Source organism: Motacilla alba, chromosome 2, assembly GCF_015832195.1.
Source record: "Motacilla alba alba isolate MOTALB_02 chromosome 2, Motacilla_alba_V1.0_pri, whole genome shotgun sequence".
Taxonomy (NCBI): Eukaryota; Metazoa; Chordata; class Aves; order Passeriformes; family Motacillidae; genus Motacilla; species Motacilla alba.
In genome coordinates this window covers 123,388,712-123,415,510 of record NC_052017.1, presented here as the reverse complement: position 1 = coordinate 123,415,510, position 26,799 = coordinate 123,388,712, and the positions used below count along the sequence as shown (strand labels likewise).

At 41.4% G+C, this 26,799-nt stretch overlaps 1 protein-coding gene across 9 annotated transcripts in view; it reads left to right on the top strand.

Annotated features, from left to right (window-relative positions):
* The window catches only part of PAG1 (phosphoprotein membrane anchor with glycosphingolipid microdomains 1), a 114,168-nt gene that overhangs the window by 65,028 nt on the left and 22,341 nt on the right, over positions 1-26,799 (top strand). For 3 of the 9 annotated variants that reach the window (XM_038127728.1, XM_038127736.1, XM_038127733.1), the window contains 3 exons: positions 72-136; positions 24,579-24,693; positions 26,345-26,556. In XM_038127728.1, the coding sequence (XP_037983656.1) occupies positions 26,432-26,556 (125 nt within the window). In that variant the 5' untranslated portion in view covers positions 72-136; positions 24,579-24,693; positions 26,345-26,431. Of the gene's footprint in view, positions 1-71; positions 137-11,696; positions 11,842-24,578; positions 24,694-26,344; positions 26,557-26,799 lie in introns of all 9 variants that reach the window. The other 6 variants (XM_038127729.1, XM_038127735.1, XM_038127732.1 and 3 more) reach the window with 2 other exon arrangements.

Below are 26,799 nucleotides of genomic sequence, written 5' to 3'. Positions count from 1 at the left end.
TTTGGGATGGATATAAGCTCAGGCAGGGGTTTTGAGATAATGTCTTAACTAGTGTTTCATCGTTTTTTCAGCCCAGAAGCTTTTGCTTCCTCACTGGGAGAGCCTGTATGAAGACCTGTGTGGATGATGTTATAAGGTAAGGAATACACCTTAAATGTGTTCTTTAAGTTCTTAATTTTGCATTGCTACAGAGTTTCTGTGTGAGAAGATGCTGCACTCTATCTAATTTCTTCTCAGAGGGACTCCATTGTTTGGTAGTAACAAATAAATGAGCAAGACTAATTCTTTACAGCGTAGATGATGATATGTCTTAAATTATGTTGAATTTCAGTTTCTCTGCTATGAGCCTCAAGCTGTCCCTTTGGGAAGAGGCTCTTCCTCTGTGTCTGTCTGGAGGACCTCTTGGTGCAGCATCACTCTCAGTGTTTTATCTAACTTGGTAATGTTACATTAAAGCAGGAGTGTGCAGTGTGTTTTCTGATTCCCAGAAATGCTGTCACTTCGTGGCACTCCCCTGCCAGCTTTAGTGTCACCTTTCCTTCTACTCTTGTCTCTGTCTGGGTAGCAGTCCCCATCACCTCCATTCCCCTGCAGACACGGTGCACTCGAGGCTTTTATCCGCAGGCAGACTAATGATCAATGAACAGCACCCTTCACCTCCTCTCCCAGGGCCTCATGCACCGAGTCGCCAAATAATTTGTCAATAAATGAAGAATCTGTTTGAAATAAATTGATGAGGAAATGTGTATTTCTTCTGTTCTGTGGTTCTAAAGGACAGGCTTTCATGCTAGGCAGTTCACAAGCCTGCATGCATATTACAAAGTCTAGCAGTGTTAGCATAGTACAGCTGTGCTGCATATTTCCTTAATCTGCTTGTTTAGAGACACCCAGAATATTCATCTTAATCATTTCCGCTGCATAGTAGGTACAGGAGGAAATACCAGGGAGAGCCCTGTCACTGGGAAAATGCATCATTTGAATGTGTAATGTAAATATTTTAGCTAACCAAATGTAAACACTGTTTTGCCTTTAGGATGGGAAAAGACTGTCACAGTCAGAAATGAGCTGACATAAGAGTGACCCTGTATAGATGAGATACAAAATTGTGTTCACACATTTTGGTAATCAAAACAGAGCCCTTAATGAATTGCCTAGTGTGAAAGGAATTACAAACACAAATGTGCCTGACACAAGGCATTAGGAAGTTGCTGCTGTATTAATGCTAGAATGAAGGACTTTTCAGGATTCATGGAGATCCAAGGTCTATAGGGAGGATGATGGGAGATGAGAGAGATAAGATGATGGGAGATATGCTATGGTGAGAGCTAAACAAAGGCTGGAGACTCTCTGGAGGGAAACCTAAACTTGTAAGTATGCTCTGAATGTCCATGCTCCTCCATGCCACTGACTATGAGTTGTGTTCACCGTGCCAGGACAGTAAATTCAGAAGTTTTCAAGGGTTAGAAGATGGTAGAAGCAACAAATATACTCAATTCAGTAAGAAGCACCTTATTGCATTCACAGCCGTGCTGTGGTTTTTCAGCCAGTGGATTCAAAGTGGTGGATTCAAAGGAAAGCAGAGTTCTTAGGGAGCTCAGAGTGGTTGCTCATCAGTTCTGCCTGAACTGGCTTCATAAGTGTGTGAAGACTTATGTTCAAGTGGTGCTTGATAGAAACCAAACACATGGTTTAACTTTTGGTGCTGAAATTGGTCCTGAAAAAAAGCATGGGATCCAGAATCCTCCCAGATTCCACTTGACTTCATTGTGCAGTAAATGGTCTTTGGGCATTCATCAGATCGCTAAGCAGAAGAAACATCTGGAGATGATTTCCTTGGCTGTATGTTCTAACCCTTGAATTGTTAATGTCAGAAGAGGAAGAAACAACACAGAGGATTTGTCTAGACTCCGTGGATTGCAAGAAACTAGTTAGATCTTGTTTCTGAAGGCACAGGTTCATGTAAAAGCCCAAGTGAGTAAGCTTTCATTACTGGAATAGTTGGGGGATTTTTTTAAGGTTGATGTTTGCTTGTATTACCAACAATGGTTAATATATTAACCTCTGCCTCACATTTGCTGTTTCTTTGTTATAACAGCTGGAAATTTACAGTTACACATAGGCCTCAAAGCTAAAAATGTCATTCCCTAGGTTAAAAACCCATAAGATTTTTGTTGTTCTCCTTGATAGGAAAGGAGAACTGAAAACACAAGGAAAAGACAAACAGGAAGGGTAGCCCCAGACAATAAAGGCTCTTGGTTGGAGCAAAGATTAATCATGTATAGCGTAGCCTTAAAAGTGTCATTGTCTGCCACTACTACAGCAATTTAGCTATAGCCAAATGAACAAATCTATCTATTTAATTATCTAAAGAAAGTAGAAGAAATCAAATATTAAACGTCATCAGTGAAAATACAATGGATTTTTACAGTACAGAGGAAATTAAGAGCCCCTCTTGTGTGGATGAAAAGTGTTCTGCATAAATGAGAATAACATTATCACAGAATCAAACTTGCGTTGCTAGAAAATCTAATCATTTTGTGCAATAACTTCTTTTAATTATTCTGTTCAATACAGATAATCCAAATCTCCTTTATCTCCCAGACAGATGTATCAATTTTTATGGGAAAGCATTAATACATTTAAAAGTAAGAACTTCATTTTTTTTTCCGTTGTGGGCAGGAAGTTCATATACTTTTGCTGAAGGGCTGTGTTCTGCCTTTAAAAAAAAAGTATTTAAAATTAAATCCTGTGTTTTAGCGCAGGGAAAAAGGTAGGAACAGATTGCTCGGTAGTGCTGAATTCACGGCATCATCTTTTTGAAATAAAGTCATATTATTTGAAAGCTGATGAGAGAGAGGGAATTTAAGAGAAGGGAAGTGCAGCTGAAAAAATTTTGGAAGGAGATTGTAAACTTCGGGGCGGAAGGGAGTTAGATAAAAGAATCTGTGAGAGTGGGAATAATAATGTGAAGAGGAACAGACTGTGCTGGTGATATCTTTTGGCCAAAGTTTTGAAAAGAATTCAGAATATGATCTGCAATCTCTGTCTTTGAGGGGGGGAATGGGAATTTTTCCATTTACAGTAAAGTCAAGTAAGAATGTCATTGCTCCAGCTGTTAAAATATTTTGAAATCTACTTCAAACTGATTATTTATTGCAGTGTTAAAGTATAGGCTATTGTGAACAGAAGAAAAAGAGAAACTGGAATCAATCCCAAAAAGTGGGTTGAAAGTGTAATTTTTGCTTCCCTGAGAGGGAATGGGACTGCTTGTCCAGTTCAGCTCATTCCAACCCAGTTCTCTGAGAGACTGTTTTTTAGGAAGCCTCTTTCAACTGGAGGTGTACAAATATCAAGGTTGAAATCTGCAAAGAAAACTTGGAAGGCTCTATCAAAGCCAGGGGTAAATAGGATGCATATTTTGAGGCTGGAAGTGCCATCTGAGTGTGACTTTACAAAGCACATGAGGACCATGGCATCCCAGGCATCTCTGGCATACACTTGAGAACAGCCTTGTGTAAGGCAGTTTCTGCAGAAGGTGGATGGGCTACACGGGCTGCTCCTGTGCCTGCAGCTTTTTCAGAAGCCCCTCTTTCATCATGGGACAGAGCAGTCCACCATCTTTGCCTGTTCAGTCATTTCTATGTAACACAGTCTTCACATTCATATCTACATTTAACCAGCTCCAGATGAATAGCAGTAACTTTCAGCATTAGGTAAATATGTCTGTGAAATGAATTTATCCTTCTGCTGTTTGGACTGTCAGTAGCCTTGGACAATCTGCTGTCATCAGACTGACTCGGGTTCTTAGTTTTGCTCTTGTGGCACAGCCAATTCCATTTCAGTGAATGTGAATTAAAGAGAGTATGCTCTAATAATTTTTTTTTAATTTACACGGCACATCTCGTCCCAGAGGACTTTATAAATCATGTATATTCAACACCTCTGACCTTTCACAGTCCCTTCAGAGCTGGAGAACAAGCATTTTACAAAAGCAATAAAACCAGAGGAATTTTTTCTCTGTAATACTGGGGGGAACTCATTAATTACAGAATGAATTTTATGTTCCCTAAGTTACAGCTTCAGTTTTGTAAAGACCTTTATTGAAAATTTCTTCAAGATAAGATGCATGATCTTACATTTTGTGTACCCCACGAACAAAGGCCTAATCCATCCTTTTAAAACTGGGCCCCTGGAAATATTTCACTCTTGCATCTAAATGAACATAGAAGTATCACTGCCTCTGTACCTTGGCTGTCGTTTTACCAGTAAATTGTCACCTCTTCCTGAAGGATCTGCCCAAAATGCTACAGTCTGCCTTCTCCCTCAGCTGCTATGCATCCTCCCATCGCAGTGTGAGAAATACAGCAAAATAGATGCATCAGAAAACCTATTTACTTGCTTTTGAGGAAGTCAAATGTGCCTGATCCTCTGAGGTATCAAGCTGAAGAAATTCTACGTCTGTGCATTTGGTCAGCATATGCAGAGGAAGAGGGATGAGCAAGGCCAAAGGAACAAGGCAGAGGAGGAGGAGGAGGATGGCGATGAATTCATCTTCCTGGCATTCAGAGGCATTCAGTGCCTCTTCCTGTAACATTAGGAGGATGACCCAAAGCCTGTGGGTATCAGTTAGTGTCTGTCCCTGCAGCACTGGGTCAGTGAGGGACAGTGTGGGGCCGTTTGTCTTCCCAGGGCATCCTTCTTGTGGTGCACAGAGGCTCAGCTTATGTGCAGGACTACCTCTACCTCAGTGGGATCAGATTCCTTCTACTTTGAGAAAAAGCTCCAGAGGAGCTCCTTTCTTGAATTTTAAAGAAGAAAATGGACATGCAGCCTGTCTACATATAGTCTTTGCTAGGACATTTTGTGGGTTGATTTGGGCCTCATTTAGTCTGTTGTTTTAAACAGAAGGACAACAACATTTCTATTCTAGTTGTACAATTCAGCAAATGGATTACAAAACCACAGTTAACTGTGACTGTCATGGATGGTAACTCAGTTAATAACAGATTAAAGAATCTTTATGTTTACTGTGTATTGTTTTGCCATTTGTCTCTCTTGGTAGCTTGTCTGGATTTAATATAGTTGATTCCATTTAGGAGCATTACTGAGACAAACCCCATTAAAGCAGGCATTATAGTCCTTGTTTTCATTAGCACTCAGGGCCACTAGATAACAATGCTTACAAAAAAAATCTCGTATTTCTCTCATGGTCATTAGCACTGTGATCACTGCCAACCTTCATACAGCAGTGTAAGTTGGGTTTTTTTCCTAAATCTCAGAGCCAATTGTGAATATCTGTAATATAGTCTGTGACATTTGAACTGTAACATTTATCTCAAAAATAACAGTTCTTGCTCTTTCGGTGCTCATACTTGCAAGAAATTGGATCTTTATATGTAAGACAGTCAAAAAACATCATTAACTATCTAATATTTTTCAAAGTTATTTTATTGGGGTGATTTTTTTTTGTTTTTTAGTTTCATGTTATGGTGAGGCTTTCTAGACATTCAGGTAAGTACATGCTCTTCTCAAACAACACTCTGACCAGAGAAAGACATTTGCACCACTCCTAACAATACCAGACCATTTCAGCTCTGGACTAATATGGGCAATTAAAATAATTTCCACACATCATGTTTAAACCAATGACATGTAATTCTAGGACAAAGCCTCTCAGCACCTCTTTCGCCTGCACTCAGAGGATAAGCAGCTGCTATTACATGCTAATGTCTTTTGAGGGTGAATGGCCATTTTAGGGCATGTTATTAACTCTGTGCAAATCAGTGCATTTTCCATCTTAGTGTACAGAATTGGCTTCACATGCTGTTCCCTTTGCAGGTTTTAGTTCTGTTAACCAAAAAGAAAAATGAGAAAAATTAGGTATTTGACGAGTCTGGGTTGGCATCTTGAAGGATGGGGCAGGTCCATCTGCAATTACATGTTCAGGCTGTGGGGACCAGACCTCTCACCTTACAGGCTTGTGAAGTTGCAGGTCTCAGGGCATAAGGCCAGCCAGAACAATTATCATTTCTAATAGCACAGCTGACTTATTTTACTTTATTGCTGTGTTTTACATATTGTAGATGTACATTTGGTACCTGGAAAGAGGCACTCACTCTAGTGTTTGCCTTTTATTCTTACAGACCCAAGTCACCCTGTGTTCCCACTAACTTGTCAGATCCAGGTGTGGGAGCCCAGCAGACTCCTGAGATCCTTTGAGCTGCTCATTGAATCCTCAGAGCAAGCTGAATGCTTCTTTGCATGAACTTACTTCTTTATTGAGATAAAAATTCTTGCTTCCCACCCCCTTCTCTTCCTCCTGAAAGGGAAAAAAAAAGTGAGTGCACACACACACACACACACACACACACACACACACACGAAAGCGGTATAGCATACAGAGCTTTAGCACAGACTTGCTTTGGCTTAAGACTGGCTTGTTACTGCCGAGAGTGTGTTTCTTTCTGTGGCCGTGACCCCCCCAGCCTCTGCTCCAGCACTCCAGCAGAGTCCCCATTTAGGGGACTCATGTGGGATGAGTGGCTAGGAGTGCCAAATGTAGAAGATATTAAATATTTTTGTTGAACTGTTCCACGATTCTCCAAACCTTCTGAGCACAGAAACCTTTTTTAGCATATTGCAGCCAAAGCCACCTAATCTGTACTCTTCTGGTTTGGGCATTTTTAAATGAATTTTGCTCACTAAGGCATCCAGTTCTGTTATATTCCTACTATTTGTTTTGTCTGGCCTTGCTCAGAGTAGATAATTAATGCAGTAGTTAAAATACCATCATCTTAATGCTCTTTACCATGGATGAAAACCTGCTTGTCTCAGAAGCTGTTATGCATGAACCATGTAGAAGAATTAGCTTCAGAGTGGAATAACCCTGTGTTTATTATTCAACCAGTCACCACACTAATCTGTTTTTTCCTGTTATTATTCTTACCTAAGTAGTTGCTGCAGTTGAAAGGCATCTCCCAATTTCTAAAACAGAGGAGAGAACCAGATCTCTGGAAGACCTTTTTTTAAAAATTCATTAAAAAAATGTCAATCCTTACTTGTGAATTCCTGATAAATGCTGAATAAATTCCCACAGTTCATAATTTCTCATTATTTATTTAATTTATACACCATTATAACTGTGAATGAGGCTTTACAAAACCACAGGGACACAATCTTTGCCCTGAAGAGATTGTAGCTGAAATTAGACACAACATATGACCAATTATTTCAATAGACAAAGCAGGATTACACCAAATAAAAGTGGTTCTTGTTGCATATCTTGTGTACATTGTTAGCTTGTAATAATACAGTTATTTGGAAAAGACCTGTTTGTGCCCCTGAATGTGGTGATTCCTAACAAAGCTCTAGAATAAAGCCATCATTAGTGTTTGCTGGTTTAAACCAGAAAACCTGAGACACTAAGGACTAATCGTTGCTTTCCTACAGGCAATTTAATTAAAGAGCTGGATTTAATAGAGGATGTATTCAGTATTCATTTCTAGCTGCTGTGGCCTCCAAGGATCTTCAGTCCATTTTTAGACCCATCTTGAAGATATTTTTTGCCTGGTGCATTTTATTGCATGGTGAAGGCAGAGCCTCTTGGAGGCTCTAACAGGACACCACACTTTCTTCAGCCTAATCTTGGCTGAATGTGAATAACAAGATTTCTCTGAATTTTAAGTAAAGTGTCTTACTCCATACATACAGAGCTCTTTTCCTACTATTTAGTTACAAGTACCAGTGTAATATTTTATTTCCAGGAATAAGCCCTAATTGTGCAGTCCATCATTGTTTAGGTGTTCCTCAGCAGAGGAAGAGGCTACCATCCTCATATAAATACTGCATGTACTTGTATCAAATCCTCAGGCTTTGTTTTGACATTTGAATATCTAGACCTTTTGCTTGACAGGACTTTAGCTAATGAACTGAGGTTTGTCCACTATTTCCAGAGGTCTGCCAGTATAGAGCTCATCTCATCCCCTCTCTAGATGAGGAAAGATGTCCATGGTGGGAGCAGGATGAGCTGGGTGAAGGGAATGGGGCTGGAAACCTCCCCCTCTTCTCATCCCCTGCAGCAGGTGAGAGTTGGGGTTTTATTCCCCAGCAATTCACTCAGATAAAAAGAGGATTAGGGTACCTGCTGGCCTACCCCACAGGATTCTGGTGTGGCTAATTAGTCAATATTTGCACAGCTCTGAGAAAATGCTTTAAAGTGCCAATTATGAATAATAATTATCTTCTGAAGATGATTGGGAGTCCACGTTTGCATGTTGATTCAGGCCACAGGAGTCAGTCTTTCAAATGACAGCTCTTATTTAAATGCTTTGCTGATTCCTTATCTCATGTTGTGTGTTGTTTTTTTAAGGATGATGAGAAACATTAGTTTACCCTCAGGAAAGACCAGGTCTGACTGTTTTTAATAATGAGTTATGTACTTAGTCACAGTAGGTAAATTTACAAACTAAGCAGGACACACTCTGAGATCGATTCTGTGTGTTGGGCAGATGGTTTTACACAAAACATTCAGCAGGACAAGCCTGCTGAGACTTTAAAACAAATACTGCTAAGTAACATTGCCATAAGCCTCTTAATGTGGTGGCAATGCCTGATTTACACTCTGCAGAGCTGCTACTTTATTTATATCTCATCTATTTACTGACGTGTAATAGATTTACTCTGGGAAGAGACTCGAGCTGGGCAGATTTACTTTGAAGGCTGACATTTTCAGTTGCAGCTTACTTCCAGAAAATAGTAACTAGTCCTCAGCCCTAACTGCAGGACACCTTTTAGCTATTTTATTAGTAACAGCACACCAGTATTAAAGACAAAGCAAGAACAGCCTACAAAAGAAGTCCATGACTGGACTTCAAATTTTTGAGATTCCTGGAAACTTTCTGTTGCGGGAGAAATATTTTTTTATTTTTCTTAACATCTCTGCATTTTCTTGTAGTTTTAGAAATGTTGCTGGTCTCTTTAACTGGAAAGTAAGAGGCTTACTTATTTATTCTACTTTTATATGAGCTAATTGGAGAAGTGTTGCCTGTAATTTAGTTTTAATATTTGAGTCTGTACGTCTGTATGTTAATGTTGCATTAAATAAAAGGAAATCTACAGTTGTACTTAATTCTACAGAGAGAACAAAATTCTGCCTCCAGTTACTATACAGGAGCAATTGGGAACAAAATTGGGCCAGAAGTTCCCTGCCTTCTATCTCTTTGCAGTAACATAAAATTTTAATGGGGAAAAATTACACAAAAAAAAAAGAACACTTTGTTTTAAAATGTTCATAACGAGGAAACGAGAGTTGTGCGTTTTTGGTTTTTTTGCCTGAATAGAGGTCTTTTGATAGTTGTTTGCTAATTTTATGTTTATACATGTGTTCAGTAGCTGCATAGGGACATTAAACACAATGTTGGTATGAGCCCACACATTGATGCTCCAACAGAGGGGTCTTAAATATTCATGTGATGACTAGATTTGTGTTGTTTTATTTGCTTCTTTTCTTTTCTACCCAAAGTCCTAAGCACCATAAGATAATTAAACATTACAGGGTCTGTAATAGTGAACATTTCTGAAAGTCTGGACATTAATTTTGTGTCCTGCCAGCTGGAAGGAGTGTGATGCTCTGGCATTGTTTTATTTGGAGAAAAGTGTTTTTTCTGATATTAGACTAAAATGTTTCATCCCTGAATAAATCCTTACGGCTTTCTGAGAAGGATTTAAGTGCTAAGTGCATTCAGCTTTGTGTAGGAAATTATTTTAGAGGAAGATGTTTGTGCCTGTGCAATAGTAAAGCATAGCATTACTGTGTGAGATTCAAGTGCAACTGAAAACTCCTAAATTCAGGCAAGTATCTAACTATTTGCAGGGCAAGGCACCTTCAGGCCCTATTATAGCAAGTGGCAATCAGAGTGTCCTTCAGCTGCTCATGCAGAAGCAGCTGGTGCCATTCGAGGTGCCCTGGTACATTTTTTGTAGTTTCTTAATAGCTGAAGAAGTGTGTTTTGGAGAAGTGTGAGAATGGGTCCTGTGCCATGTCTGCTGACCTCATCTAGGTGCAGGTTTCATCTGCCTAAAGAGAGGGCAGTGAATGGCGGTTGAAATGCCATAAACTGATGGAGGCCCTTTGACCTCCATCTGCCACTCCAGAAGGACACACATCTCCTGCAGTTCGTGCATCAAGTTGTTCTGATGCCTTGTGAAGGCTGACCTAGAACAGAGGCTAGATGGAGCTAAAGAATAAAGTAGTATTTATTAGGAGGCCTCAATGGATCCACCTTGGGCAGTACAGGAGCCCAGCCAGGGCTACACCCAAGATGAACCCAAAATGGTCACAAAAATGGACAACAGGTCACAGGGTCTCACAGTTATAGCTTTAATTGTCCAGTTATAGCTTTAGTTTATGAAGTCCCATCCTTCTTGTTTTTCTCTCTTCAGTGCACCATTGTTTATGCTCTTGGGCCTGAAACTTGGATCATTTGTCCTTGGTCCCCAGCTGGAGAAGGAATTGTTTTGTCTAGCGAGTCTGTGAAGAGAGCTTACCATCCCCTAATATGAAGCTCAGAACTACACCCTAAAGCAGTACAGAATGTGAAAACTATAAAAGCTAAAACTTGAGGCATCAGTTCATCTCTGTGGACACATCTGCATGAACATCCAGACATCCTGGATGCCTTTAGGCAGCTCAGGCAGTTCTAGCTGCCAGTGTTTAGGCAACTAAATGGCCCCCTGGGCTGCATCCTGCATCTTTTGTGAGGCTCCATTGCCTGGTACCCCTGGAAAGCCAGGAGGCTCAGACGCGCTGTTCACACACAGACAACGCTTGGGCATCTCACGCAGCTCACGATGGGCGGCTGCCTCCCACGCATCCTGTCACAAGCGTGACACCTCACTGAGCCTGCAGAGCTGCCTGGGACTTGGTTGGGAGAAAATAAAAAAAACTATGGAAGGGCTGAGGAAGGAAGGAGAGAAAACTGTAGTTCTGCCCGTGTTACTGCTGTGCTGTGCTCTGTAACTCAGCTGGTGAGACGCACTGGGGGTTTGATTTGTGGTCTCCCAGTAGTCCTGCCTTATCTGCATAGCCACAAAACGGCCACTGGGCAATCAAGCCAAGTCAGAAATCTGCACCAGAGGGACATCAGTGACCCTGAGGCTTGATCACTGGGCAGCAACAGCCCAGTGGAATAAATTGTGCATCCTGAAATGGCTGAAATGCCTGTCCTTCTGAGACAGCAGTAGGTACCCTATGGTGACTGGCTTGTTTTCTCCATCTCTTTGGGCCAACATCATTTCCCAACATCATTTTGCCTTTTCCTTTTCTTCGCTTCACCTGCGTTTGCCAGCAGTGCTGTCTTTGCCTATTAGCAGTTGTGTAGCAGCTGCTGTGCTTTTCCTTTTTTTGGCAGTTTCCGTGCAGATTGTGCTTAGGTTTTTTTTGCCCCAAACCTTTTTGGTGCATGTCAGCATTTTATCTGTTCACATGCACTAGAGAATGATAGGAGCCATGATCTATTTGGGTCAGTGCATGCCTGTAACAATTCCAAAAGGAGGGCTTTTCTAAGAATAAATTCTCCCAACGCCAATCTAGTTCTCATTCTTACCCACATAATATCTGTTAGCACCTTCTGCTATTTTTATACTTGTGAAACTGGGGTAGCGTGATGAGTCTTTCTGTTGTTTTTGCTTTCTTCCAGATGAACTAAGACTTGCAATTCTTCTGCTGGTTGAATAACTCATGGAAACACATAGCAAAGCATGTCGTTTAGCAGCTGCCCCAAACTAACGTCTGCAATCGTGTGTTTCAAGTGAGCTGAAAATTCAGAAAGGACTCTCTAAAAGGTTGTTTTTTCTAAAAGTAGCACATAAATTTGATACTGAATCTAAGTAAATGCAGAGCTAGATGACCTTTGTTCGTCAGGCAGTTTGCCAGGTGTTCATTACAGTCAAGAAAGATTTTCAACAAAAGGAAAAATTAATTTACTGTCACTGCCATCAAATCAACCTGTAAATGTTTCAGCTTTCAATAACTAATGGTCACTCTCTTGACTTACAAATGGTTTCTTTGAAAACTGTTTCCTTCTGCAGAATTGGATTGCTTTGCAATAAAACCATGTCCCAAAGTGATGAAAAGGGATGAAAAAGCTTTTTTCACCATATAGCATTAGGTTATCCTTTAAAATGAACCATGTTTAGGAGGTAATACAAGAGGCCTCAGCATGGCACATTTCTCAAAGAATAAAGCAGATGAAATCCAGATTCCTTGGTTCAGGAAAATGGAACCTGAAGAGGGTGTTGTAACAGTGGTGTAATGACAGATTGTATAAAATAAGTAGTTGTTGAAATTCCTGGGTGGGATGTGGTGTGTTGTAGCTGTATATGTTCTTCAGCTGGCTACTCATTATTGTGTGTGTTTGTGTCAGGTGTAGTGCTTAAGGCTATTTAACACATTTTACGTGAGCTCTTCTACTGCCTAATTCCTATCATTCCATTCTCTCTCTGAGAGAATGTTTTCATATATTTCTTGGCATCTGCTACTTGTATTTCTGACATGCCCTTTCTTCACCACTTGGGCATCCTGATACTAACAGGCCATCACCAAAGTAATCAATATATGTTGTTATCAGTACTGGTAGTTTTAAAAAGAGTTTGTGTGGGTGTTTGATCAGTAGATTATTACAGAAAAATAATCCAAAGGAGAAGTGATAAACCAAACAGGCTGCCCAGGGTGGGAGATACTCAGTGGATAGTCAGGGTGGCTGTGCTCTCTGCTAGAAGCACCGAGCCTCCAGGTGGGCACAGAGCTGATGGCAGCTTGTGGAGCTGTGGCACTGTGGTGTGCCCTTTGGAAAGGAGAAGGGGGCAGTTGTGGAAGGAGGAACAAGGTTTGATGGGCTGCAGAGGGTGGGTGAAGGTGCCAAGAGGAGGCAGGATTACCGATGTGGAGGATTCCTGGCCATGCAGAAGCAGAGGCAGGACCTGCTTTTGCGGTGAGCATGCGTGTGGATGTGGGCACAGGCCTCCAGTGCCTGCTGTGGTCACACCTGCACAGCTGGAAGACTTCTCAGCTGCTGGGGGAATGACACATGCTTACTGTGATCAGTTGTACAAAGGTTTTGAGCTTGTTATCTGCTCTTCCCTCATACATCACTGGTGAAAGACTGTTCTTACCTGCTCTGTCTTGACTGTCGCTCCTGTCTCTGGAGAGCAGTTATCCTGTATCCTGACAGGCTTTCATCAAATCTCAGTCTTAGTCTTCTCTTTCAAAACCTTAACAAGACTACATTCTGTGGGGGAAAAGTAATGATTTGGGTCAGCATGGCAGAGAAACTTGGAAGAAGCAAGGCCCAGCTGGTTATTGATTGCATGAAGTGATGCGACGCTCTGCTTATCCTGCCCACCAGCCACTGCTTCTCTGTCACCATGCTTTGGCAGCTTGTAACTCAAGGCAGTAGCAGAACTTTTTGCAGGAGGCATGATGTATTTATCTTTCTCTCTGCAGTGCTGCCCATATTGTAGAGCCTCCTGTGAAAGTGATGCTGATGATGGCACAGGAAAGCAAAGAGGCAGGGGAAGTCTCGAAGCAATAGTGATGCTTAAACTGCAGAAAAACCGATGCCAACAGGCAACAACACACTGGAGGAAGGGGGAAAAAGGGATTTTCTTTAGTAATTTGTTATTCAACAAATTTGAGTTTACAAGCTACAGGCCAAATTCTGTCTTGTGATTCTTGCTTTAATGCAGGAGGAGGGTATTTTTACTAGGGATCATGATTTATTCATGTTAAGGAAATGTTTTTTTATGCCAAGTTCAAGCTACAAAGTGGTAGTTAGTAGATGACATTCAGACTGGAGATTTCCCTTGAAACAACGTGAGAAAGTATTTATTTTCTGAAGTCCCTTTCCCTTCACAGATAATGTCCTACCATGTAATATCCAGCAGTCAGGAAAAAGAGCCAAATACTGTGACAGGCTGGATATGTAAATGCAATATTCATACAAAGCTTTATGGAGAGTTTCTTTTCCACGGTGTGTGAACCAAACATCTCAATTAAATTGAGAAGGGAAAGACCTGGTTTTCGTTAGCTGTGAAGACTTTCAGAATTACATTAGTTGCAGTTGATTAGATCTCATAATTGCATTTGCTGTGTGTCAGGATGAAGCAGTGAGAGGTCTGGGTGTGTTGAGGGGGGTGGTACCCAGCTCATAGATCACTCCTGCAGGACTCATGATTAGTTTCTGCTGCCTAGGTCTGTTGGGGTCAAGCCCAGGGTTTTAATATTTCCCTCTCCAGAGCAGGAGAGAAGGTGGATAAAATGTGCCGTGTGTCACAATGTTGGTGTGGGGGGCAGGACAGAGTTGGGTTTATTTTGCCTCCCTGCTCCATGCTGCTGCAGGTGCCAAGCAGGACACTGCCTGTGGCTCAGTGGGGAGGTGAATCCACAGGGTATTCTGGACTGTCAAAAGCAAGTGATGTTTTCATTTACACCAGTTCTGCCTCCAACTGAAAGGGCAGAACGATGTCATTATGCTGGTCTTGGGGAGAAATTGCAATGAAAACGTGCCACAGAGTGAGGCTGTGTAAAGGTGTGGTCTGTCAGGGCTGCTCCTGCTGCCCAAAGGTTTAATCATCCTCATTGTTTGGTCTGATGGGTCAGCCAAGGAGGTCAGCTCAGAGGAGTGCTTCTGAGGCTCTTCCCAGTGGGTCAGCACACATGAAGCTTCTCTGGTTTTGTCCATGATTTATAGATATCTCCTCTCCTAATTCTAGGTGTCTGAAAGGTCACTGGTCTGTCAGAGATGAGGAATGACCTTCACAGCTAACTTTGAAGGTACCCCTCTCTCCACAGGAAGAAGTGAGTCTTTACTGACCAAGCAGAGCATACAGCTTAGATTATTTTTACAAGATTGAATTAAGGTGGCACCTTCCCTCAGGGAACACATGGTTGTGTTCCACCTCAGAGAAAACAAAGATCACGGAGAGGCAGCACTGAATGGGGACACCAGGTGTCTGGATAAGTTGCAAGAACTCTTCAAAACCCACCAAATCCTTCTTTGTCTTGGACGTTTTTTCATGAAAGTGAAGTTATTTAGACAGGGATTCTCTCATGTGCTGTGTTGGTCTTATCTTGACAAAAAGTAAACTCTTCAAGACAGGGACCATCTCCAGCAATGAAGAAGGCTCTGCATATGTGCACCAAATGCTGAAGAAAAGCTGACATTCCTAATGAGATACAAATGATAAACAGTTAAAAATTATTTTATTGGATCAATTAAAGTGAAATGAAATTTGGCCTTGAAATAACTCTACAACTCTACAAAGCACATCGTAAGGTGAGCTCTGTTTTCTTCAAATGGATTTGTCACCAGGTTCAATCACAGCTGCCTCTCTTGCTGTGGGATATCACACAGCTCAATTCTCACTAATTCCTTTTGTTTCAAGGTTACTTAATCTTAAATATAACACGCCCTTCTGATTTAATTTGTATTCTACCTCCAAGGACCATCACTTAACTTCCCTGGAACACTCCTGTCTTCCAGACATTTATATCCCTAGATTTTTTGGTAGCATTGGCACTCAGTAATCTGAACTGTTTAGATTTGAAATTATTTTGATTAATTTTTAAAACAATTGAGATGATCTTCATGTGCTTCATTTTGGGGGTGCATCTCACTCAAGGCACATTAAAAGGCTGTAATGTCCCGACAGTTGGATACAAGACTTTTTTTAATTTCTCATTTTAGGTAGAGTTATTCTCCCTATAAATAATAAAATTTGAGCAATCTGAAAGTTTAGTGTTAGTAGAAGTCATTTAGTCTTCTCCTGTGATGGGAACAGAGGTAAGATCTCACAGGTGGGACCCTGCAGAAAGCATCTGAGTAAACCAAAGCCTGGTTTTAGAAATGTAAATGTGCAGAAGTGGAATTTCATTCTAAGTAGGAGTCTCTCTCTTTTTTTTTTTTCTTTTTTTTTAGGGAAAAAAAATAGCAGTATTTCATTGGGGACAATCAAAGCATTGTGTTTTGCTGCTGCATATTTTGCAATCTTTGGTAATCTTATACAGTTGGGGTCCTTTGGAAATTGGAAGTAGCGTCTGGAAAAGTACCATCTATTTGTTGTATTGTTTCATGGGCCTGATTCAAACACCAGTTTGAGAACAAGTACAATTGTCATGACATTTTAGGGGTCTTTTAGGTCAGATGGCTGAGACAAACTCTGTGTGTGCCTACTTCCCAAGCTAGGGGGAATTTCTCAGTTTCCATTATTATTACCTGAGATGGCAAAAGGGTTGCTTGTAATGTGGTTGCACTGCAAAAAACTGAAAGGGGATTTGGCATGGTAGAATTACATAAACAGCAAAGTGAAATTATAAACAGGCCTTGTTTAATATGAAAGAGCATCTAGTTCCAGGAAAAGCAAAGCTATCAGGAGTAGTTGTGTCAGAGCTGGAAAACACAATGACAGCTTTCATTTCTATATGCTCCAAAGTATGCAGTAATCATGGTCTAATTGCCTCACTGCAGCCAGAAAGCAATATGGGATATTGTGGGGGTGTGGGAAAGAACACAATAATGCTACAATTAAGCTGTAATCTTTGGCATGGTCACTCAGCAGATAAAGCTTTTCTGCTGTCGCATTCGAGACAGTCATTATTTGGCTGCTAAAGCCTGGGGAAAATATGTGGTGCTGTTCCTAGGAGCTGTTGCACAGAGGCTTCATTATGGGTTTCTTCCTCAGCAGCTGGCCAAGTGCTCTGCATTTGAGAGCTGTGGCCTCAGCACTCCCCTTCTCCCTGTTTGTGCTTGGGGAGGTTTGTACTGCTGGTAGTGGAATGGGGGGAGGCTTATTAGCCACTGTGGAATGAATTTGTGAGCTTTAAGGTTTGTTACAAACCTCTTTGCTCAGGGCCTGATTTATAATGGAAGCTGCGTTTGGCAGAGATTTGTGAGTGTATGGTTTATACACAGAAAGACCTTGTGAATGTGGGAAATAAATGTGATAGCTCTGTGACAGGTTAGGTGCATAATTATGCATGTGTATTAACCCTGGGATGCAGACTGTGTTTCACAGGGGCATAATCACATTCACATGCAATTATGCTCACCTTCCTTTGAAAATTTAGTTCTACAGCCTGCTATGAAACCATGCTAGTGACGTCTCTTATTTTCTGAAATCCTCCATCATTTAAAAAAACTATTCCACTGTCTTGAAGCGAGCCCTTGAATTCACATGCTTAATTGTTCATACGACTTTCCTGTCTCTTTCCACTTTCCCAAATTTCTTTCTTTCTGAGGAGAGGCTGCCTGCACCACAGGCTTGTGTGCACTTACTAGAATTCTAGTAGGAATAGAAAGGAAAGAGTGGCAGGAGAAGTCAGGTCGCCTTTGAATACATTAACCTTGAGGTGACGTGGTCTGACAAGGCATGAATGAGTTGCTTGGAGTATGAATGCAGATTGTGGCATAGATCAGCCTTTACTGCTGCAAGAGGCTTTTAATTTTTCTGCAGTGCCACAGATAGATGGGTTCATGGAGACTTGGTTTCTCTCCAGAAAATGTTAAGGCTTAGAAGGCGTTAAAAGTGACCAGTGGTTTGGGACTGTTCAGTTTTGTCTTAGATCTGGTTTTGCATTATAGAGCACACACATCCTTTGATAAACCAGCCATGATTTCTGAAGAAGTAGGTGCAGCTACATTAGATCAGAACCTCATTATTCTGCTGCTTTGCAAAGCAGAATCATGAACTATTTTGAAGGCTTATGGCATGCACAGTCTCTGCAAGGCTCATCTGACAGCCTGCAAGAGCAGCTCAGCCCGTGTCAGTAATTCTTTCCAGCATCAGGCTTTCAGGACCAGGCCTTAATTATGTGCACATCTGGTCTTCACAGCTTGGAATAAGATGTGTCTGTCTTGAACTGTTCTCATAAAAGGATGCTGCCAAGCCAAGCGGCTCAAAACACAACTGCACAACAGAAGAGCTTTAACCTGTTGTAGGAAAATATTTATCCTGATTTAGTGCATAGGAATCCTTAAAACAAAATGCACTAGGTACTGCACGAGAAAGGTGATCTTGGTCTTAAGGTTTGTGTAGTTCAGAACTGGATCTACATTTAGACAGCTGGAAGCCAAAAGAAGCCAGATGCAGAAACAGCAATTTGACCAATTACAAATATGTTTTACAATGTTTTTTAAGTGCCTGTGAAGAAACTTCACAATCTTGACACCAGTAACACTGTGGTGTTAGGAAATGTTCTGCAGGCAGCCCCTCAGTCCAAACAGCAATCCTGTTACCTACTGTCTCAGAAGCATTTAACTGCAATTGCTCTTATTCACTTAATACCAATGTAAAGCAAGGATCACATTGGTGTATTCAGGCTGTTCCATAGTAGCATCTGTTTTAATGTGGCAATGTCTGAGAATTATCTGAAATGTCTCTTTTTGATAAAATTTTGACATCTTTGTATTTATTTTATTAGGTTCTCATGCTCACTTATTCCTATTTTGATATCTTAATTAGTCTTTGTCACCTGTAGCAGAGGTAGTTGCCTCAGGCAGCAAGCAGGACTGGCAACTGAGAGAGAAAGAGGAGAGTGGAGAGAGAGTTGGACATGTCCTGTGTGGAGAAGTACTGAGAGAAGAGAAGGATCTCTAGTACAGAGGGATTAAGGTCCAAAGGACCCACTGTAACCAGAAGTCCAGCCTGAAACACAAAAGATGAGGTTTTACCAAGTTAGAACAGCCTGAAGCAGAATTTTGGCTGCAGTCAAAAGGCTCTTTCCCAAAACCAGTCCCATGCACCACTCAGGAGTTAGCTCTGGTCAGGGAGCACTCCTGGAAGATAATAAAACACCCATTCTGTGGAGAATAAGAGAGTGTGAGATTGTGGGTTTGGGGCTGTACAAGACAATTATCTCCAACATGCTTCATTTACTGCAATGGACCCAAGCTGAATGTTCATTAAAGCACAACTCCCACCAGCTTCTGCAGACAGGCTCCAAAGCAGGACTTGCAGTAGGAGATACCGTGAAGAGTTTGACCCAAGTATTTTGCCCACACGAGAACAAATGCAGCCCTGATGATGTCACAAAATATGTGTGTAATGCCTTATTGGGTTATGCTGTCAGGAATCCACCAACTGTGGCAAGTTACAGAAAGGAGACACTCAGGAGCTGCCTCCAGCTACTCTGCAGTTAAAGCCTGGTTAGGCCACATAGTGGAAAAGGTCAGAAAACACATTCAATTTAAAATCAAGAGGTTTAAAGGAGGGTTGTTTGGGTGAAGGAAGGGTGCTTTGATTTCATTTTAGGACAGGTCAGCATAGTGCTACACTTAAGGGCTGTTTCAGGAGCACAAATGGCATTTTCCTGCCAGCACCATGGTATTTACATGCAGAGAACTGTCCTGCCATGGAAATGGTTATGGATTGAGCAAAGTGCATCTGCCATGTCCTCCCCTTTCTCTAAATGAGGTGTGTAGTTTGGTGTGAGCTGCTGTGGGTACAGGAGTTGTGGATTGCCTGCCTACAGATGTTTTCATTAGGGTGGCACTGAGGGTGTCACATACAAGGGGTGTGCTCAGTCTTTGGGCCCTTGGAGATATACTCTGCCTGCTGGTGCCTGAGCTGGGTCTGAAGTTGCAGAGGGAATTTTCTGGATTGGGAGTAAGGTAAACCCTCTGATCTCCTGTAGGATGCTATCTTCATAGAGAAAGTGTATTTTCAGGATTTGGAGGAACAGAAGATGAAAGGCTCTTGCATTAAGAGGTGTTAGTCACTCGTGCAGGACAATTTCTGCTGTTGCCTGTTTGTTGCAGCCCAGGTTTCTGGTCTGGTTTTGTGGTTGAATGACAGCATTTGCAGCTGGATGTCGACAAGACATTGCTTCATACTTCTCGATTCCTGTCTCAGTTTGTGGGTCCACATATTTTGCACTTCCCCATTTTCTGGTTTAATACAGCTCTCTGGGGGATTGCTACCAGAGTAATAAAAATCTCAGATAAAAATTCCACCCTTCTTTCCCACTCTCCCTGCTTCTTGCGAGGCCTGCTGTGGGATGGAGGTCAGGGATCATCTCCCTGATCTGTTTTGCAGTTCAACAGTGGATAACTGAGAGCACTGGGAGCCAGAGGGGTGGCAGAGCAAAGAGAGCAGTAGGAGACAGAGCAGTTCACAAGGGAGTCCCGTAACAGAGCTCGGGGGTGAGCTCATGAAGCACCTGGGCAGTGCCCCCGTTAGCTGAACACCGCCTGACAGCCCCAGACAGGGAGCCGCAATCCCGCAGCCTCCGTGAATCTCTCCTGTCCTGTCGCGTTTGGCTTCTCACATTCAAAGTCGCTCAGTTGTCAGAACAATTTCATCTCTTGCCTGTGCTCCATATATAATTCATTAAGAAACCCAGAGAGGTGAAGCTGTTGACATTTCCCACTCTTTTCCCTTTGGAAGGCGTGGGCCGAGCGTTCTTTGCAGCAGGACGTGAATGAAACTGCTCTAAACCCAGAAGCCAAGGGGAAGGTGGTGGGAGAGGGACATGCTGCCATCTCCTGCTGGGACACCAAAGCATGGCATCTGCCTGTCACAAGCACATCCTTTGCATGTGCCACCATCAGCTCAGGCAGGAGTTTGCTCAGAAAATCCTGGCCAGATCCTGGACCTGAAGTGCACTGGGTCTTTTGGATGCTAGTCTTCAAAGGTGTTCAGATCTCACTCCAAACTTTTGCAGCAGCTTCCCCACCAGTTAAAATTTATGCTTCATGTGCTCCCCAGAGTTGCACCCTGTCTATCTGCTTCACTGCAGATACAGGTTTTTTGGAACCAAAATTGCATTTTCCTCATCATCACATCAGGCTGAACTGCCTCAGCTCTGCTTTATCCCTGCAACAGCCGCAAGCAAAAATAACACATTATTCACCATAAAAGCGTGGACTATGCAACAAAATATCTGTCATTTTGAAACCACAAATATAATTGGGCATTTAAGTGCAATTTTGAGGAATGGCTACAGGCATTGTTTATCATAGGGATTTCAATAATGGCAAATATTGATGTCTAAAAAGCACGAAGTTCCTACAAGAAGAAATGTTATCCAATATGGTGTAAAGATTAGTTTTCTGAACTGGTAGTGACTTTGAAATGTGAATGCAGACTATTGTTTAGATTTTGCCATAGATGAAATAACCAGGTTATTTACCCTCATGTTCCAGGCCTTTCTCTGTTGTTCTCTTTAAGAGTTCAGCTTCCCCAACAACTTGTGCGCAGAGTTCTGTGGAAAGGGTACAGTGGAAGAAATCTTCATCTTTAAAGGGTTTCACAGAGGAAAATAATTTTAAAAATCCCGAACAGTTCCATTGACCACTACTCTGTCTCAGCAGTGTCTGTCTGCAAGGCTGAACTATTTGAGTCTGACAGACTTCCAAGGGTGGAAGTAGGACTGTTTTGAGCCTGGCAGATGAAGGGCACCACTGAACTCCATCTGTAGCAGCAGAGTTTGCACCGATCTCTGAAGCACCTTCTTAAGAGCCACAGATCCCAGACCCCTAACGGAGAGATTCACCAGAGGGCAGCACAATATCACTTTCTATTGTAAGAGCAGGAGTTAATGTTTCAGCTGTCAGAAAGCTCTTAAAAATTAGCTGCTTGTTTTTCCATCGTTATGATTTCAAATAAGTTTCTCTTTAAAGCTAGCCTCTGGAGCATCTCCTAAATCCAAGGTATTAAGCATTGAGGTTTTAATGTCCAGACATTCACATAGTGGAAGCAGAGGGAGTTCAGGCAGTTGTGTTTTCAATCTGTGTCTTTGCCAGGTTTCTGGCCACGGCTGGTTGGGACAGCTGATGGGTGCTGGTGCAGCTTCAAGCATTCCAAGAGCTCTCCTGGAATATTCCCCAGTCTGGGTGAATATTATTTCAGCCTGATTTTTTGGGAGACATTAAACAGAAGGAGTGAGCCCTCTGATGTCACTACATGATAAGGGTTCACAGAGGGTGAATCTAGAACCACAGAATCACAGAATGGCCTGGGTTGGAAGGGACATTAAAGGTCATCCAGTTCCAAATCACCTGCCAGGGCAGGGACACTTTTCACTAGCCACGGTTGCTCAGAGCTCCATCCAAGTTGGTGTTTACACTTCCAGGGATGGGGCATCCTCAACTTCTCTGGGCAACCTGTTCTAGTGCCTCACCACCCTCACTCTAAAAAAATTTCCTTCTGCGATCTAATCTAAACCTACTCTCAGTTTAAAGCCACTCCCCCTTGTTCTACCACCATATGCCCTTTAAAAAAGACCCTCACCAGTTTTCTTCTGAGTCCCCTTTTGGTGCTGGAAGGTTGAGATGTTTTTATGTTATAATTGTGTTTACTTCTGGTTATCATGTGTGCTGAACAGATTCTAGGTCCTTTAGCACTTACGCTGAATTCCTGCTGTTCAAGGAGCTAAGAGGAATCACTTGTCACATCTTACCTGCTCAGCTTCCTTCATTCAGAGCTTCACCTGTCATCAGTCTGTTCCTAGTTATTTCTCTGTTCTGCTTGCACAGGTGTCTGCAGCAGTCACCTCCCTGGTTCAAGTGCCACTGTGCTTTTCTGTCCTTTTCTGACCTCCTTCTCTCAGCACATAGTCAAAGCATTTCGTGCTGGTTCCCTGTAAGTTAACTACATCTTCTGGCCTTGGTCATTCCCTTTGCTGCTTTGACATCTGCCTGGTGGGATGCCTCATGTGTAGCATCAGGCTTGTGCTACACTCCTGACATCACTCCTGGAGGTCTTCCTTGACTGACTCTTTCTGATCTCACTCCTTTTGAAGTTCAGCCTGAGCTCCATTTGCTCTGGCTCAGACCCACACTTCCTGACTCTGTACTGAAGCCTCTGTCCATGGGGCTGCTCCCCCTGTATCCTTAGCTTTCCTTGGCTTAAATATTATCTTTAAATAAAAGTCCTGGAACCTAAAGAATATATATTTAAATCACTTTCCTTACAGTATTAGCTTAAGTTACATTACTTAGTCTTCTGAGAGCATAGTATTCTTCTTCAGAGTAGATACAAAATTATGAACTTAGTAGTAGAAATAATTTAAATATCTTTCAAGACAGGTCTGTGTCTGCTCTAAAAGAAAATAAAAACCTGTTTCTGTTTTAAGAAAAATACTTTAAATCCCTATTCTCTTTTTCTTTCTTTCTTTCTTTCTTTCTTTCTTTCTTTCTTTCTTTCTTTCTTTCTTTCTTTCTTTCTTTCTTATTTATTTCAATATTTGAAAAAAAAAAGTTTCTTTTTTTTATTTGCATTCTTTTTATTTCTTGGGAAAACCAAGGAAGAAATGGCAACAAAAAAGCTGAAAAACTATTTTGTTCAGTTTCCTTTGGTTTTGCATTCCATTTTCATTTCATCATTTTTTTCAAAGGAAAAAAAAGAAAATTAGGGGGTTTTGAAGGCAAAAGGACTGGACAAAAGAAATGAAAATATTTTTTAAGATTTTTTTTAAGTTTTAGCAGGGCAGAAAATGTCTTTGAAAATTCACAAAAAAAGAAAAGTTTAAAAGGGAAGTACTTTCTATTCAACCATCTTAACAAGGCTGTGGAGCCAGTTAAGGCAGCCAGCACACCAAAGTATGCTTTGTAATGTTTTCTAGATGAGGACAGTCCATCACCTTTACAGGAATCCATACCAATGCACAATGCCCTTGCATGACATCACAGAGGGCTCCATGGGCATTACACCAAGTTTTCTCCTGACTAAACCTGATTCAGTTTCCCTTAAGGTCTCTCTATTTCACAGTCAGCTATGACTGTGACTCACAATAGAAATAACCCAACCTGGGCTTTAAAATAGGGATGAGGCAGAGCTATGTCATCTGCTGTATACACAATTTTCAGAGTGATCTGTTGTGGGCACTCGCGCCCCGGATTGGGGTGACCCCGAAAGATGGAAAAGTCCCTCCTCCAACCCGTGCCTTCAAGGAAAGACTCAGTAGTCTTCTGTTGTCTGGTCTCAAGGTTGTTTATTGTTGTTTATCTAAAAGATTCTTCTCCTGAACTGCTGTGGCCCGTTCAGCAGCTCAGACAAAGGCACACTGCCCTCCCAGGGGGCTGGTGCCATCTTTTCTATCATATATTACGTACTACATGTTTATGCTTTTTCCCCAATGCCTACTATCTATATTGAATGGTGACTTTCTACTCTAAACCAATCTGTGAGTGCCAACATCACCAAAGACATGGAGGCTAGGAAGGAGAAAGAAAGAGGACAGGGCACACCCAAATCCCTCCATCTTAAAACTGCCTGACCCCCATGTACAAAACTTGGACCCCTGCGTACAAGGCTTAAAACCCCCCTGTACAGCACTCAAAATTCCTTCCTTTCACTTTGTGACTACTTCTACTACAATACTTAAACTTTTGTGTGTGGCTTGTAATTCTTCATACAGAGTTGGTAATTTGCTCCACGGGCTAAGATCAAAACCCCACGTGTGTCTTTGGCTGCATGCCAGGGTCTCAGAGCCCCCTGCCAGCGGCTCTGGCCATCCAGGGTGCCCAGAGGGATGTCTTGGGTTCCCACAATCTGTCACTGCTTTGAAATGTTTAATTTTCCAGGCTCTGCCAAGATAACCAGAGAGGCACATTGCTTGGCAGTGGCCATCACTGAAGAGTGGGGGCTCTTGGGTGTCAGTGCTCAAGACTACCAGTAAGATGTTTGTGCTTTGCCAAGGTGTGTGGCACCTTTTCTTCCTGTGTATTCAGGGGTTTGGAGAAGTTATACAATGTCTGGCTTTCTTGTTTCTTGCCCTAACTAAAAATATTTAACTACACCTTGAAATTGGTCTTTTTAGGATCAGCAACTTTTCCCATATTTTGTTTCTTTCTTCCCATTTCAATTTATATCCTATGCCATTATTATCTAAAGGAAAAAGTTTTTTTAAAAAGCTTTTTTCCACTGTGGATAAATTAGTAAGGTTCTTCTTGGAAGGTGTTCAGAAGTCTGATCCTGCATGGTTGAAATGAATGAGTCCATTTTATGCAGGAACTGAAATGTTATTTGTAAGAGCTACCCAAGCTACCCAGTCACCTAACTTAGTTGTTATGTGTAACTAAGTATCTCCTCCAACTTACCAGGTTTACTTTGATCTGAATAGCCTTTTTCTGGAAATAAATCTTCTTTTCTCGTAAGATTTTAATAACAAAATGGTGATATGTTTTTGTATACAAGTATGATATTAGTACCTAATTGAATTTGTTTTTATAAAGGATGCTTCTGCTGCAAAGAAATAAATATATCTACATACATATTTCCTGTAAAAAAATTAAAATATATGCATTAAAGTAAATCATTAGTGGCTTTAGACATTTTCAATCTTATATTTGTGCAGCTTTTTCTTTCCCAAAATATATCTGCTCATTTCTTAGCCATTGTAGTCTATTTCAGTTTTTATCAATGAAGTCTGGCTGAAAGCCTATAAATAGGCTTTGCATAACCTGTTCCCAAATTATGGAAGGATTGATACCTTCAGCAATGAAGAATTAATTAACTTCTTCTTAATTTTGCCATGTCAACCATGTATTGCATTAAATGTATGTACAGATTTTAGAATATATTGTATACCAAAACTTGCATGTCACAAGTAAGGTTTACCCATGAGCCTTCCCCATGGGCTGCTGTGCTGTATGAAAAGTTGTGTTTATTCAAGTTCTTAAAAACCACCCTGTTTACTTTGCTCTGCTGTTTTCTCAGACTCAGGTGGGGAGAAGCTAAAAAAAAAAAAGTTCAGTATTGTTACTGTCCAGACATACTATTAAGAAAATAAGCATGTCACACAGAAATAAGACTGGATCTTATCTGCTGTGAGAAAGGTTTTTGTGGTATTCCTTTCAAAGACTTACCTAGTTTATTTGTCACTGCACTTTAAGCTTCGAATCAGATGCAGGCAGGAGAGACTGAGAGAGAAGGAGGTGAATGCTTGATGCAGCTCTTTTGGCTTGTTAACTTTGCAGAAGTTGTAGCTGGTTTCAAAAGCTCACTTTTGAATGAAATTTGCAAATATAAGCACAAAATAGATTACCCTGGCCCTCAAAGGAGATTTATAAACTTTTTTCCTGAAGATCCAAGTACAGAGATGCTGTACTACCTTTTATTCACGTTGAGATTGTAGATAGGTAACAGCTTGTGTTAATATTTGACAAATCTGTTCTATGTTACTGTCAGAAATGTAGCTGAAAATCTCTTTGGCTGGCTGGCTTGTACTTGAAACTGGTTCTCATGAGATCTGTATTTGAAAATCTCTCCTGCCAGACTTGTAGCTGTCAGATTCATTATCCTCAAAATTTCTCTTAACCTCTGATGGTGTTTTTCTTTCCTTCTGCAGAAACAGAAGGTGCATGCAGCACAGATGTCAGTCTTCTTCAAGGAGTAACTTCTTCAACCCCAAGTGATACCAGCTCCTGCTAGTACCATGGGGCTAGAAGGTGTTTTTTTAGGCACTGGACAGATCCACGTAATCCTGTGGGGAAGTTTGGCAGCCATGACGACACTCTTGTTCCTCACCTTCCTCATCTTCCTTTGCTCCAGCTGCAATGGGTAAGGCTCCAGGGCTTAATGGTTCACTTTGGACATAGTTTCATGTATAAATATTTAGCAGGAAATACTGAGGACTGAGGTACAGAAATAAAATTTAAAAAAGGGTACCTTTTTCAGAGCAAACTTCAGTTTGAACAGTTCTATTCATTCTAAAATCTAATTCTATGTTTCTTTTGCTGTGAAGGAAGTACACAATTGTGTTTATTCGATGGTTTCCCCTAAGCAGAAGCCTGGAGCACAGGT